General features: G+C 40.2%; 2 protein-coding genes across 2 annotated transcripts; both read right to left on the reverse strand.

Moving 5' to 3' along the window:
• Positions 1–419: 419 nt before the first annotated feature.
• Positions 420–1,327, reverse strand: LOC114684870 (olfactory receptor 140-like). The gene is given in 2 exon segments (XM_028859417.1): positions 420–1,018; positions 1,021–1,327. Coding segments are annotated over 2 exon segments (906 nt in total).
• Positions 1,328–10,803: 9,476 nt separating this feature from the next.
• LOC114684869 (olfactory receptor 4X1) lies at positions 10,804–11,733 on the reverse strand. The gene has a single exon (XM_028859416.1). The coding sequence runs from the start codon at positions 11,731–11,733 to the stop codon at positions 10,804–10,806; it is 930 nt and encodes a 309-aa protein (XP_028715249.1).
• Positions 11,734–16,030: the final 4,297 nt, after the last annotated feature.

Genomic DNA, 16,030 nt, shown 5'->3' on the forward strand with positions numbered 1-16,030 from the left:
GAGCCATGAGCCGAGACATGACCCCCAGCTGCAGCCCTGGTCAGGACATCATCATGGCACTGGCTAGCAGTATGTGCCACTTAAATCTGTATGGTCCCAGATGCAGCATGGCCCTTGGGCACCAGCATAGTCCTAGTGGCTGATCAGACCCATGGCAACCACATGGCCTTCAGTTGCAACAGGAGACACAGACGTACACTCAGACTCTGGCTCTAAAGGGCCACGGATTTAAATTGCCACCAAACATGGCCCTCAGCAGCAGCCCTGACATGAATGACACCATGGCACTGGGTGGCAACATAGGCCATCCAGACCAGTGTGACTCCGATGGCAGCACAGCCCTTGGACACCAACAAGGCCACAGGTTGCAGCTGTGAGTTATTTCCCCTCTGTAACTTGTGTTCTCCACTGAAAATTCCTCATTTTCTCCAGAGATTCCTCATGGCATTTTTCACCTCTGCATTTCTCAGGGTATAAATCAGGGGGTTGAACATGGGCGTCAAAATGCAATAAAACACAGCTACAATTTTGTCTACGGACAGAGTGGAGGATGGCCTCATGTAAATAAATATACAGGGCACAAAGAACAGAGCCACAACTGTGAAGTGGGCCCCACAGGTAGACAGCGCTTTCCGTCTCCCCTCTGCACTGTGGGACCTCAAGGAGCTCAGGATGACCACGTAGGAGGCAGCCAGCATGAGGAAGTTCAGCAGGCAGATCACACCACTGTTGGCCACCACCAGCAGGCCAATGACATAGGTGTTGGTGCAGGCCAGCTCCAGTAAAGGGTATAAGTCACACACAAAGTGATCGATTACATTGGGTCCACAGAAGGGCAGCTGAAGGACCAGAAAGAGCTGAACCGATGAATGCAGGAAGCCACCCAGCCAAGCCACTGCCACCAGCACAACACAGAGGTGCCTGCTCATGGTGGTGGTATAGTACAGGGGCTTGCAGATGGCTACATAGCGGTCATAGGCCATCACTGTGAGCAGAATGATCTCAGTTCCTCCAATAAATGAGCCACAAAGAACTGGGCTAAGCAGCCCTCAAAAGAGATGGCTCTCCCCTCATGCAGGGAGTCAGCAATGAGTTTGGGTGTCATACAAGAGGAGTAACAAGTATCAATGAAGGACAAATGTGAGAGGAAAAAATACATGGGGGATCCCAGGTTGGGGCTGAGGGTGATAGTGATAATGATAAGTAGGTTGCCGCTGACAGAGACCAGGTAGACAAACAGAAAAAGCACAAATAACATCCTCTGTACCTGGGAGTTCTGGAGAGTCCCAGCATGAAAAAATTCTGTGATGTTGCGTGCATTATCCATGAAGTCTCAGCTGCATCCAGAGACCTATCCTGGGAAGTTCAGTTGCTGTTTCTGAAACATTTCAAGAAATTGGGGTCTGGAGGAAAACAGTTTGTATGGAGTATAATTAATCTAAATTCTGAATCCCTAAATAAAGACCCTTTAGTAAAGTAAATCATGTTGTTTCCAGCTAGTTATTTTAAGTAAGTGTAGACTAAAAATAAATACCTCTCAAAGTATTGCAATTTTTTTACTTTGGGGCATGTAAGAAAAACTTCTGTTTTTATCGCGCGCGCGTGTGCGCGCGCGCGCGTGTGTGTGTGTGTGTGTGTGTGTGTATGTGTGTGTGTGTGTGTGTGTGCAAGTGTGTGTCTGTGTGTATGTGCAAGTGTGTGTGTGTGTGTGTGTGTGTGTGTGATTCATGCATTCATATAAAGGTGTTTACCTGTCTGTGTAGTTGGGCGTGCATGTATGCATAGAAGCCAGAGGTTGACAACAGATATCTTTCTCAGTCACTGCCCATCTTATATGTTGAGGCAAAGTCTCTCTCACTTGAACCCAAAGCTTGCAGATTTGGCATATCTAGCTAGACAGCTTGTCCCAGGGATACTGGAGTCTCTGCCTCCTGCATGCTGGGATTGGAGCTGGTCTGCAACATCCACCAGCTTTAACTAAAATGATGGGGATCTGAATTCTGTTCCTCACACTCACACAGGAAGCACTTTTCCTGCTGGGTCATCGCCCTGGCCTTCAATCCCTTTTATTTTAATGGAATTTAGTTGGTTGGTTGGTTGGTTGGTTTTGATTTTTTAGGGTTTGGTTTTGGTTTTGTTTTGTTTTTTCTCTGGAGACAGGGTTTCTCTGTGTAGCTCTGGCTATCCTGGAACTCACTCTGTAGACCATGCTGGCCTCAAACTCAGAAATCCACCTGCCTGTATTCAGAGTGCTGGGATTAAAGGTATGTGCCACCACCACCTGGCCTTTGTTTTTAATTTTAGTATTATTTAAATATTATTATTAATTTTTAGACAATTTTAAAAAAGAATTGATTTTTTTGGAGTAAGAACAACTGTAATTCATAATGGAAATAAGATAAAATTCTCTCAAACAATGTGTCTCTGTGATAAAGCTATGCAAATGCAAATTGTTTACATAACAGAAGTATCAAGACTATGCTTACTATTGTTTCTAATCCCCATCCTAGGAGCAGTGGACAGGAGGATCAGAAACTCAGAGCCAGACTAGTCAATTTGAGACCTTGTTTCAAAAGCAAACTAACAAATAACTAACCAAAATTACAACAGTTTTTTCCAGCTATACTGGACAGATTTCTATTTATCCAGTGTCTCTATGGGTGCTGCTATCCTTTGCAAAGTGGGGCAGCGGCAGCTGAGAGTTAGGAACTTGATATGAAGGAGAATACTGACCTGGGGGACGTGACTCAGTGGTAGATTGTGTGTTTAGCATTCACGAAGCCTGGGGTTCAAACTCCAACACCAAAAAGGAATAAATGTGAAATGATTGCCCTTGAGTTGCTTCAAGCCTCCTGAAAGAAACAATATTTAGAGTATAAAAAGATAAATTTTGTAAAAGGAATAGGTATAAAACGTTCTGATACATACCATTGAGTTGAAAGTCAGTGTAGGTCTTTTTATAACCAAGTGCTTTTTCTTTTGAAATAAACAAATTTCTTCTTAGAATGATTTTAAATGACAAAGGAAGAATAGGACACTGGAGTTTGGCCTGAGTTCAATGTTACCTGAGTTGTAAGACATTTTATCCTTAAAAACAAAACAAAACAAACAAACAAAAACCCTGAACAAAATTGTAATGATAACTCCACTGAAAGAAAAATACAGCTATAAGTGGAGTATTTGAAAATATATCTTGGAAAAATAGTCCTATTGACAGGTTTCTAAAATAATTCATATCTTACAAAACAGTTGGCCTCCATTCTTCCTCTTTTTCCCAAAAAGTCAGTAGAGTGGGTGGTATTATCACTCATTCACACAGGAAGGTATCTCTAGTCACTCACTAAGATGTTACTCTGCAACCTTGACAAGAGATAGGAAACCTGTGGTCTACATGATTCTAGAATGAACACACATGTCTTCTGCCTCCGAATCCATTCTACCCTTGTGTGTTAATCCTTTAATATATGTCATTAACATAGTATAAATCCTGTGTCTCAAAAGCAAGAGATAAAACTTTATATGTATTAAAGATGTTCATGAAATTCTTGTTCATTGTGTCTGGGGAGACTGTTCTGTTATCTCATTTCTCAGTGTTAGAATAATGGTAAATTTTAATTTTGATATAACAGAGAAATCAATATTTACACCAAGAGCTGGGTTCTTTTGCTATTTAGACAGTTCAATACTTTATAAAGTTAAGAATTGTGTACTGTATACTAAACAATAATATTGTATTCATAGAAATGCATTTGAAATTCTAATACTAAAAAATTTTCCCAGTGAGGAAGAGATGATGTTTTCCTAGAGGTTTTGTAATGGTATCCTGACATACAATGCTGTAACTATACTTCATGATAGACTATTATATATCTTATGAAGATCTGGATGAAAAGAGTCTGAAGGTTCAAAACACGAAGAAAAGTTTAAAAGAGAATAAAACGGTAGTCATCTTTGTGTGATCAGTGAATGCTGTACACTTCTGTTGGAATATCACACTATGTTATGCTCATATAAACAATCATTACATAGTAAGCAAAATTTGAATAGGGTGGGGAAAAACACATAATATACCACAAGAATATTTTATGCAATATGTTATAAAAAACAGTCAGTTTAAAATAAAATAAATTGATTTAAATATATTTTCATTAAAAATAACTAGTTATGGACAGTTTCTCTACTTCTTTTGGAGAGTGAAACCTCTAACTTACAACTCTTCTTCCCAATTAAAATGGATACTTCCTCAATTTGAACTCATTTAACCCTTCTCTACTCACTGAGGTTCATGTGCCATCTACCAAAAGCATAGAACCCATCCTTACCTATCTCATACTTCCAAACTTGGTCACCACATCTTATCAATTTTGTTCCTATTAGAAGAGCTTGAAGATACCACTCAGTGGGCAAGAGGACTTACTGTTCAAGCATGAGGCAGGAACATCCACAGAGAAGAAGGAAGCTTGCTCTCTCTGCCTGCTTGCTCTTGCTCTCACTAGCAAGTCATTCCTTCACTGGAATTTTAGAGCCCCTTCTTCAGGATTCCAGCATATACTGGAAACCAGCTGAGACATCCAGCCTTGTGGACTGAATGACTACTGGATTCTTGGACCTTCCTTTCTAGGCAGTCATTGTTGGACTAGCTAGACCACAGTCTGTAAGTCATTCTAATATCCTAGATAGATAGATAGATAGATAGATAGATAGATAGATAGATAGATAGATAGATAGATAGATAGATAGATAGATAAGAGACATAGAGAGAGAGATTCATTCTATAAGTTCCCTCCAGAGCAGTGGCTGTCAAACTTTCTAATGCTGCAACCCTTTAATACAGTTCCTCATGTTGTGGTGACCCCCAACCATAAAATTATTTTTGTTGCTACTTCGTAATTGTGATTTTGCTACTGTTATGAATTGTAATGTAAATGTCTGATATACAGGATATCTGATACACAACCCCCAATGGGGTCATGACCACGGGTTGAGAACCACCATCTAGAGAACACGATTAGTAGAATGGTAATCTTACATAACCCTTTTGATTCTTAAAGGTTAAAAACTTGACCCAGAATGACTAAGTAGCCAGACCAAGTCACAAACACTGCACCTATGCCTTCTGACTCCCCAGTTTGAACTCCCACTAACATCACAGAACCAGGTTACTAACCCCACAAGAGGAATAGAAGGCAAAGAAAGGTTTTGAGCCCTGTTTTTTGCAATAATACACATCAACTGAGTCTTTAAGGGAAAAGGGAAATAGACAATGGCAGAGATTAAATAACTACCCACAATTCTTAGAAAGAATTTAGGAAACTATTAAAAGAAGTGGGAAAATTTACTTTACTTGACAATTTAAGAAATTACTATTTCCTAACACATTTCATTCATCTTTTCTTTTACATGTAACTTTTACATGTTCATTTATCACTTTTACTTTGTAAATCATACTATACATTTAATATTTATCCCAATTAATATCATAATATGTAATGTTTAATAATACTATAAAGGCCTTTGAGGAATTTCCAATTTAGATAGTTAATGCCAAAATATAAATTACCTATTTCTCTCACCCTGGCCAGTAATAGATATCAAGATATCTGTATTTCATCATTCCTTTTTTAATTTATATACCATTTTATTAATATGGCTATTTGTGTGTGTGAGCGTGCGCGCGTTTGTGTGTGTGTGTGTGTGTGTGTGTGTGTGTGTGTGTGTGTGCAGGCACATGCTCCAGAGAAGACAATCAGTGAACTGTTCTGTCACTTTCCACCATATTCCCTTAAAACCGAGTCTCCACTGATCCTGGAACCAGGCTGGCACCTGGCAATGCTTCTGTCTCTGCCTCTTCCTCCCTCCCGCACTCTGGGGTCACAGGTGTTCACACAGCCATGCCCAGCTGTTTACCACGAGTGCTGAGCATTCAAGCTTAGGCTCAGGTCTTCAACAAGTACTTCCGCCCACTCAGCCACTCCCCAGCCTTTAATTCACATTGGTTTAACCACTATTTATACTGAACAGCTGCTTACATTTTTCTATGTAATGTCTTCTCTCTCTGGAAAATCACTAATGCTGTGGAAATTAGTCTATGCTCAGTGTTGCCCAAGCTCAGCCTCTCAGATGACAGTCAAAGTTTCTTACCAAACATCTGTGGGAACTGGTAAAGAAAAAAGCATAGTTTTTCACCATTTGCATATTTATGTTTTTATATTTGAAATAGGCAGTCAATACCTTCATAAGCATTTCATTATAGTGAAATTATAAGAAATAACTACACAGATTTGGAGTCTAGCATCCCTGCATGATCCCACTACATATTCATGAGGTAGAAGTAGCAAATCTCACATTTATATCACAAATATCTTCTTGAAGTAGGAATCATAATTATCATAATGGAGAAAAATCACTTGGAGGGATGATTAAAAGTCAGAAAAGACATCAGCTTGTGTGTGATGGGGAGTATATGTGTGCTTTCATGTGAGTTTGTGCATGTGTGTACATGTGCATGCGGAAGCTGGAGATCCTCATTGGGTGTCTTAGTTATTGAAGCAGGGTCTCTCACTAACCAGGAGCTCACCAATTGGGCTAGAATAGCTGGCCAATGAGCTCCAGGGACCCACCTGTCTCTGCCCCACCCAACACTTGGGTTGCAGGCATGTGCCACCACACTTGACTTTTTATGTAACTTCTGAAGATTCAGGCCTCATGTCTGCCTGGCAAGTACTTTCCTGACTGAATCAGCTCCTTGACCAGATCAATCTCTCTTTTTTGAGAAACTTTTATCTGCATATAATTCATCTATTTGAATGAGTCAGAATTTTACTGTGCATTGTATTATTTCATTATTGTAATGAGACTGAAAGAGCAAGTCTACCCCTGCCCTGCATGGACAGTAACAATCCACAAATGGTAGTACAACAGGATTTCATCTGAAGGGAGGAAACTTTCCTGATACCTAGTGTGTGAGCTTTCCATACCAAGCAACACTCCAGTTCTCCACAGATGCCGATCACCTGCTCTACATTCATCTTAGTGCAAACACTGCCTCACAAACTTGGCCTAAATCCTGCACATCAAGGATCTGGTGCTGTAAAACTGCTCCCATCTTAGGATACCAAGAGTGACTAGTGGTTTCCAGGTTGTTCACACTTGGATCTGAATCACAGGTTCCTACAAGCTACTCTTTAGGATTGTTGATTTAATTGCTCTCTTTACTTAACATAATTTACTAGTTTTTTAGAATGCATGCAGCCAGACACAGAACTGTGTTGGGTGAGATCTATAACTTGCCAGTAATGCCTCTCCCCACCACACATTATTCTTTTTGTGTGACTCCTCCTCTCTCCTCTCTTGTCTGTCAGTTTGCAAAGTTTTCAGAAACCAACTATAGCATAACCTTAAATGGTCAATCTTAGATGTATGCGGGAGGTCTTCTCAATTCAAGTGAGGTTCTCTTAAAACGCTGACCAAGAGTTACAGCTTTTCAGGGGTATAATACATCTATGTGGAGCCCTAGACATCCCAAATGATTACAAGCTTTGGGAAGGACAGGCAAAGGTGTAAAAAATACAGTGAAAGCTTTGTGGACTTAAAGCATGTGTTGTATTTAGATCATGTCAATCTCCATGCTAAACTCTTTCCATGCATGATTGCAGTCAACTCCACAGCTTCTTCATTTGCATGAGGAGGTTGCCAACACTTGCCCCGAGAGCTTTGAAGGGTTAAATAAGAAAATATATGAACACACTGTGGCCATCAAAACCCTTCCAAACAAAATTTAAGTTGTCATTTGTTAATAACTAGTCTGTCTCTTTTCTCAATTCAAACCTTTATATCAAGTATAAAAGACAATTCCAGTAACTTCAGTAAAAATTCAGAGAGAAAAGCAAACTCAGAGTCATTTTAAAAGTCAAAAAAGGGAGCAGGGGAGTCGGGTCAGCCAGTAAAGCACTTGCAATACAAGCATGAGGACCTGAGTTCAGCCCTCTGGCATCCGTGTTAAAAGATAAACAGCACACATCTGTAACTCCAACACTGGGGGAGAAAAGGGTGGGTCCCTGGAGCTCACTGGTCTGTCAGTCTGGCAGTCCAGGTTCAGTGGAAGAACCTGACTCAACAAAAAGGAATCTTCCTAACATTAACCTCAGCCTTTCTTAGGCACATATAGTAGCATGTGTGCATGCACACACACACACACACACACACACACACACACACACACACACACACACCACAAAATTTTCAAATAGATTATTCTGTTGCCTTATAAGAACAAATATAAAATAGAACTTAGCAAAAAGTTATCAACAATGGAGAAAAACTTACTTGTGTGACCAAGTTGAAAAGTGAAAGATTTAACTAAAGAATAATTTTATCCTCTTGCTGAAGGTTGGAAAGTTGCTGAAGTTCCGGTTGTAATTTTGGGTACTGACTATAAGAGCAGTTCCCAGCATGCTTCACGTTGCAACCATCACAGCCTTGTCTTACCTACTACCCTACAATGCTTTCCTGGCTCTCTGGAGCCAGAAGTAAGAAGATAATTGAAGAAATAGATGGCTGTTCTCCCTCCCTAAAGATCCCAGTGCTGACCCCCATATGTTTGACTTCTTGGATTGAGTCGCTAAATAGATGACCAATCAGAATAGGAACAATGTCTCTTTATTTTCCTCCCTGTTCTGAAAACCACAGTAATTTGAAGATGTCTTCCCTGGGTGTCTGAAATGAAGACTCAACTCTTTAAAAAATCTCTTCCACCTCCCAAGCTGGAAGAAGTTGGCACTAAACCAGTAATTTAAACACCATAGTCCTCTGAGGCCCTATCTTGGCCATAGCCCAGGTGTGATAACACAGAAAAGTGGACAAAGTCTGGAAGAACCTGTGACCCCAGATTTCCTAGCTTTGCAGTCACACTTAACCATCCAAATAAAATCTTCACTACCCAGGCTTAGATGCCTATGGGTTCATTCTCACCCATATCTCTATTCCCAGCTTTTTCCTTTGGGCAAATAATTCAACTTGTATCCTTGTGTCATGAAGCAAACCCTGAGCAGATAGCTAATATTCTGGTGCCTTCACTTTGAGCTTACACAACAACAAGAAATGAATATTTGTGTTTGAGCTATTTAAAACTAGTATTCTTATAGTAGCATCTCAGGTAAACTAAGAATGTACATTGTGCATACACCTGAAGCTACCAAAAGACATCATGGTGGTACACATGTTGGTAAGGGTGAATAGCAACAGAATCTCTTAAACCATTGCTAGTTGTAGTGAATATTGGTTCAATCACTTTTAAAAGCAATTAAGCATACCCTTCAACAACAACAATTTCACACCCAACTGCATATGCCAGAGAAACCTTTCCACACATAAGAGGTTTACATAAGCACCTATATATTGTTGTAAGCCTATATGTGTCTTGTTGAACCAAGACACACTTACAAGAAAATGGTAAAACAATTATAAAATAAACAAGTTATTTTATAATAGTAAATGGTAAAATATATGTGTGGCTCTTTGAAATATGTTAAGTGAAAATTGCAAGTCATAAGATTGTGTGTGTATGAAACTATTTTATAAAATCAGGGACAACAAAAACCAATGTGTTCGTGAGTTACATATGTATTTAAGCTATTTTTTTTAATATTTTGTTGCATTTGTGTGTGTGTGTGTGTGTGTGTGTGTGTGTGTGTGTGTGTTAAATTAAAGAGAAAGAAACCATAAATTTAAAAGAGAGTAGGGTATGGTGCTACACGGGATTGTTTGAAGGGAGGAAATGGAAGGGGAAAGTCATTTTTTAAAAAGCAGGGTTTAGGCACTATTATGTAGGATTTTGATTACTTTTTCCCTAACATCTGCCAACCTGCCCTTGACATTGAACCCACAACAACTCTACTCCAGGTACTGATGTACTCTCAAGAAGAACTTTTTTCCATTTTTCACAATTATTGATTTATATACCCAGAAGAAACTCAGCCTTTGAGTCAAAGATTCATATTCTCTCTCTGTGTGTCTCTGTGTCTCTGTGTGTCTCTGTGTCTCTGTCTCTCTGTTTCTCTCTCACACACACATATTTTATCACTACAATAGTCAAGGTGAGGGGAAGCATTTGACATGGTTCTGGGCACTCAGGAACCACTGGCTAGTTTTTGTTAAATTTAATACAATTTACTTATTATATTCATTTATTCACAGTTATTAGAGCCTATGATATTTGTTTATTCTTTCATATATTCATTTATTTACCATAGCTTTGTTATTTTCTCAGGGTTTTGAATTCTGTTTGTATTATATTACAAACAACTTCCATGGTGAAAACCGGAATGGAAACTCTCAGTGCCAAGATAAGAAAATATAATATTTCCCGACATCTATTACTTGTTACCATTGTTTTCATCTTCCATGACTAGTATTTATTCATTCACTCATTTAATCAGTAGATATTAATGGAACACTAACAAAGTGCCAAGCAATGTTCTAGATACTTGGGAAACATCAGAGAACAAAACTATAAATACTGCCTCTTTATGTCCCTCTTTCTTTATCTCCTTCCTCAACCTTCCCAGACTGACCTAGGGTTCTGAAGAAGTTCCCTTTCTCCAGACTTGCAATCTGCCTCAAGGCCACTGGTGCACTAAAATATCCCTCTCAATCCATTCTAGGTGTCTTTACTCTTTTTCTATTGCTATAAAGATGAGGAAATGGAAATTTCAATAAGGCCATTGTCAGACAAGGTAGAGACCAAGTGGGTTCTGAGGTACCCCCAACTTCCCATTTCTAGTTTCCCTGTTTTGCCTACATTTTCTATTTTTCTTCCAAAGTCATCTTCCTCCCTACAAGTTTCCTCATGGCATTTTTCACCTCAGTGTTTCTGAAAGAGTAAATAATGGGGTTCAAGAGAGGTGTGACAACTGTATAAAACACAGCCACGATCTTGTCCACAGGGAGGGTGATGCAGGGTCTCATGTAGACAAATGAACAGGGTATGAAAAACAGACCCACCACAGCAAGGTGAGAGGCACAAGTAGAGAGTGCCCTACGCCGTCCTTCTGCTGTGTGGCTCCTCAGGGAATGCAGGATGACCACATAAGAAGCCAGCAGCACCACAAAGCTGATCACTGAGATGGAGCCACCATTGATGATGACTAGCAGGCTAATGAGGAAGGTATCTGAGCAAGCCAACTTCAACACTGGGTGGACATCACAGAAGTAGTGGTCAATGACGTTGGGTCCACAAAAGGGCAGCTGGAAAATAAGGAAGGCTTGTCCAGCAGAATGCAGTAAGCCCCCACTCCACGCTGCCCCCACCAGGAGCCCACACACTCTTCGATTCATGATGGAGACATAGTGCAAGGGCTTGCAGATGGCCACGTAGCGGTCATAGGCCATCACCGTCAGAAGAAAGATTTCAGTGCCACCAAAGAAATGGAGGAAAAATATCTGTGTGATGCAGCCCTGGAGGGAAATGACTTTCCTCTTGAGCAAAGAGTCAAAGATGAGCTTGGGGGCTGTGACAGAACAATAGCAGAGCTCTACCAAGGACAAGTAGCTGAGGAAGAAATACATAGGGGAAGAGAGGCCTTTGCTGGCCATGACAGTCACCACAATGAGGCCATTGCCCAGCACAATGGCTGTGTACATCAGGAGAAATATCACAAAAATGACCTTCTGTACATGCTGGCTCTGGGAGAATCCCAAGAAAATTATTTCTGTCACGTTGCTTGTAGCTGCCATGTTTTAAAGAGCAGATGCGAAGAGCCTAGAATCACAGAAATTGGAATCAGAATCAGAACTCCAGCAGAAATGAGAGACGTTCTCTTTGGGCTTTGTGGTCTGGTGTCATTTCTCTCTCTCTCTCTCTCTCTCTCTCTCTCTCTCTCTCTCTCTCTCTCTCTCTCTCTCTCCTTTCCGCCTTTACTTTCTCTCTCCCTCTTCCTCCTTCCTCCCTACCTTCCTCCCTCCTTTCCTTCCTCCCTCCCCCCTCCCTGTTTGGTTTGGGTTTCCCCAAAGAAAGGACTCCATCACATAAGTGACTAAAATAGCAATTCTCTACTGCTGGATATTAGTCTCAGGCTGCAATTTAACTTTGTGGTACTATAAATACACAGGAATTGCCTCACTATCCTCAAAAATAGAGGGATGATATGCATAGTGCAAGCCCGGAGGGAAATAAGAGAATATTTTATAGATGAGAAAAAATAATTAGGTTCAACCATGTGCTCAAGGTCACAAATCCCATACTTGGACAGCTGTTTGTATTTTTCAAAACGTCTTCCCTGAATCTCCCACTCATAGTGACTTAACTGATAACATAGTCCTGCCCTACTCCAGGAGGGGGTCGATATTCCTCAAGGAGTAATAGAATTTCTCAACTCTAATTATTCTGCAACTGGTAAAACTTACCAGGCTCCTGAGCTTGTACATGCTAAAATCAAACTGTAAAGTATTAGAGCATGATTGAGTGTACTTTTATTTACCTTGTCATATGGCATCTGTGAGGGGGAGTAACTTAAAGTACTCTTGCAGTGGAGGCATGTATAGAACTACCCTTAGAAATGTTCAGTATTCCAGGATTCTGATACAAGAATCTTCCACCCAACACATGCACAGAAGGGGTGGGTGTTTGTGCATGTGTGTGGCGGCCAGAGGTAACTCAGGTGAAATTCCTCCAAAGTGCCATCCACATTGTTTTTTGAGACAGTGTCTTTCACTGGGTCATGGGGCTTATAAATTCTGCTAGGGTCGGTGGCCAGCAAACCTGAGATATCCATTTGTCTCTGCTCTGCCTCCTCGGCACTGAGATTATAAATAAGCACCATCATATCTTGCTTGCTTTTCACTTGGTGGCTGGGGATCAAACTCAGGTCCTCACTCTTTCATGGCAAGCCCTTTACCAACTGACCTATCTTCCCAGCTCTGGTTTGATTTGGGTTGGCTTGGCTTAGGTTGGGTTTAATTTAAGATTATTGATATTTAAGGTATCCTTACAATGTAATCATCTTTAAAAGTTAAAAATTAAATGTATTTGAGTGGAACAACAATAAAGGAACCACCATCTCCTAAGTGGAAATGAAAAAGCATTTGGGAAAATTTCATAAAGGAGTCATCAGACAAATTAAACTACAGACAACAATGATGACATTTCACCTATGGGGTATAAATAATTTTAATTCTAAATTCCTAATGATTGGAGACAAAGTAAAAGACTGAACGATAAGTGTACATTCTTATCAGACAGAAAGCTACCGGGATATTTCTAGGATTTGTAGTTAATGAAACTTTAAATAAAAATTAATATAGAAGCTTAAGTTAAACTGACCCAATAAACAATTTCCTTGAGAACCTTTCAGATCATTCTAATGAATCCAGCACCTACTTTGTAACTTCCTGTGTGACACTTCCTAGCTTAGAATCACATGTACTGTGCTGTTCTGTAAGATGAAATGGGCCCAGTTACCCTCATCCAGTGTTCCCTCCCTCCCACTTTTTCTCCAAAGATATATCACAGGGACGGGGGAGGGCGGTGGATAAATCAGACACAGGGGCCTCCGTCTCTGTTTTCTTTTACTCAGTAATCATAAGCTTTGGTTTTGGAAGGAAATTCATGGGTGCTCATCCTACTGAGGGAGACTCTTGGGCCCAGGTGACATGGAATTGGGATAAGAATCAAATTTCACAGCCTCTGTTCAACAGTATCTCATCCACCCACTCCTCCTCTGGTGTTACCCCAAATATGACTCCATTCTGGAGGCAGACCAGAAAAAGAGAAGAGAATCATTTCTGGAAAAAAAAAAAAGGCAAAGCCAAAAGAAAAGGAAAATTGTAAATAACAACAGTAAAAGAATTAACAATAATGTGGTCCAACTCCAATAGGCCACTTGCCTTGGATATAATGCCTACTGAGAGATTCTGAAGGGGAAAACATTTTTTTTTTTTTGAGTCAAACAAGCTTGGATGCCAGTTTGGGACCACAGAGCTTATCACTAGCACTTAGCCATCAAGAGTTAGCTAAAACTTCAGTGTTTGACCTACTTCCATCAGGTCTTAACCAGCAAAACTGTAAACTCTTGAAGGCACTAGAGAATGTCTTATATCTGTCTCTAGAACTCTCACAGATTTGAGAACAGTAGATGTTAGTAAGCAACTTGGTGTGATCTCTGAGTCCTCTGTCTACTCCTATTGTATTTGAAGCCAAGGCAACAATGGAGGAGCTCTCTCAAAACAGACCAGATATTCAAAAGCACATGAGCTCTTTTTTGAAAATAACTCCAAGTACACCCTAGGAGAGGCTTAGCAGTTGCACTTACCTTGGAAATATTTAATTGCCTTGATTATTAATCTTATCTTTCAGATCTTTCATAGTCAGAAAGCAGGTTCATTTTCACAGTCACTCCCAGAAAAAAAAATTCATTAGCCATATCTAAAAACAAAGTAGCCAAAGAAATATACAGAGTGTGTTAGTATTTCTGAGTCTAAAACTTGGGAGATGTTGTTTCAAGATTACTCCTAAGCAAAATTTGGATGTACTTCCTTTTTTTCTTTTTATAGTGCTGAAGATAATAACCAATGCCTTATACATGCTACGTAGCACTCAACCACTGCATCCTGCCTCCAGACCCAAAATTCAGATTTCTGCATTCAGGCTCAGATGACATTAATACCTTAATGTCCTCCATTGAATGTCAGGTATAAGAAAGTCTTAGCAGAGGCCCTTGAATTTCTCAAAAGAATATTTCTTTAAAAAAAAAATCAATTTAAGGCAGGACCAAATTCCTCCCTCTGCATCCAAGGCTGGGTGAGGCAATCCAGCATGGGGAATCAATTGCCAAAAGCCAGGAAGGGGTAAGGGGGAGGGGGAGGGAATGGGAGGAGAGGAAACTGTGGCTGATATGTAAAATAAATGAAATAAATAATAAAATAAGTAAATAAATAAGCAAAAACAAACAAAAAAGTAAAAAGAATGAGAATATTTACTTGAAATACAAGTAAACAGTCAATCACACTTCAAAAGTGTATTGCATAATGTTACACTGAGTTTTATAAAAAGAATTCCAAATGACATTACACGCAAGCTGATGAGAATGAGGAAAAATCTCTCCTCATAAGGAACCCAACATTCCTCAAGAGCGGGACTGAATCCTTGCTCTTTGCCCCAGTGTACTTGATCATGGCCTTACTAAGAATATATTCCTTATACATTGAGTTATGATGGCCATTTATCAGTCCTTGCTATAGAGTCTTTCTCAAGTGTGGCACTGTCATACTCACATGTGTCCCTTCTTGCACTCTTCATCACCCTTCTCTCTACACTTTATGTTAATACTGTTCCCAGACAATAACATTTTGAATTAATTTCTTAATGTGAACCTTTTTGCTTTAAAAAAAAATGGAAGCAATCAATTTAGAAAACTAACACTGCAAATTACTCTTAGCTAGCCATGTTACCAGAAGCTTAGTCAAAAAATATCTGACTATATCATCTGCTCTGAGCCAAGCTGCAAGCTATTCTGTCATTTAGTCAGACATGCCAGACGCTGACAAAATGATATCTAAGGCCATCCCATCAGCTGATAGAGAGCAAATCTGAGAAAGGCTTTCTGCTTGTGAAAGTGTGGGAAGCAGGGGTACCCACAGTGAAATGAGCCAGTGTAGGGCTGGGTGTGGTGCACAGCTGGTAGAGTGCTTGCCTAGCATGGAGAAAGCTCCAGCATCACCTACAACTGTATGTGATGCTGTATGCCTGTAATCTCAGCACTCAGAGGTCGTGGCAGGAAGATCAGAAGTTCAAGATCACCGTCGGGTGCTTAGCAAACACAAAGCCACCCTGGGATATGTGAGATCTTGTTAAAGACTGAAGGAGATGGGAAGAGAAGAAGAAGGGATAGGAGTATGCCAGTATGAGAAAGGCCCCACCCTAGTGTCTGTCCATCCATGGAAGAGTTCAGTGGATGGAAAAGACTTGGAATCTGCTCCACCCAAAGAGACTCACCAGTTGTCATTAATGCTCATACCCCTGTGTGCCAGCTCCAGC

Source organism: Peromyscus leucopus, chromosome 4 (genome assembly GCF_004664715.2).
Source record: "Peromyscus leucopus breed LL Stock chromosome 4, UCI_PerLeu_2.1, whole genome shotgun sequence".
In the NCBI taxonomy this organism is placed as follows: Eukaryota; Metazoa; Chordata; class Mammalia; order Rodentia; family Cricetidae; genus Peromyscus; species Peromyscus leucopus.

What these genes read in the sequence shown, in the direction of transcription:
- LOC114684869 (XM_028859416.1), bottom strand. Translation starts at nt 11,733, where the DNA reads ATGGCAGCTACAAGCAACGTGACAGAAATAATTTTCTTGGGATTCTCC.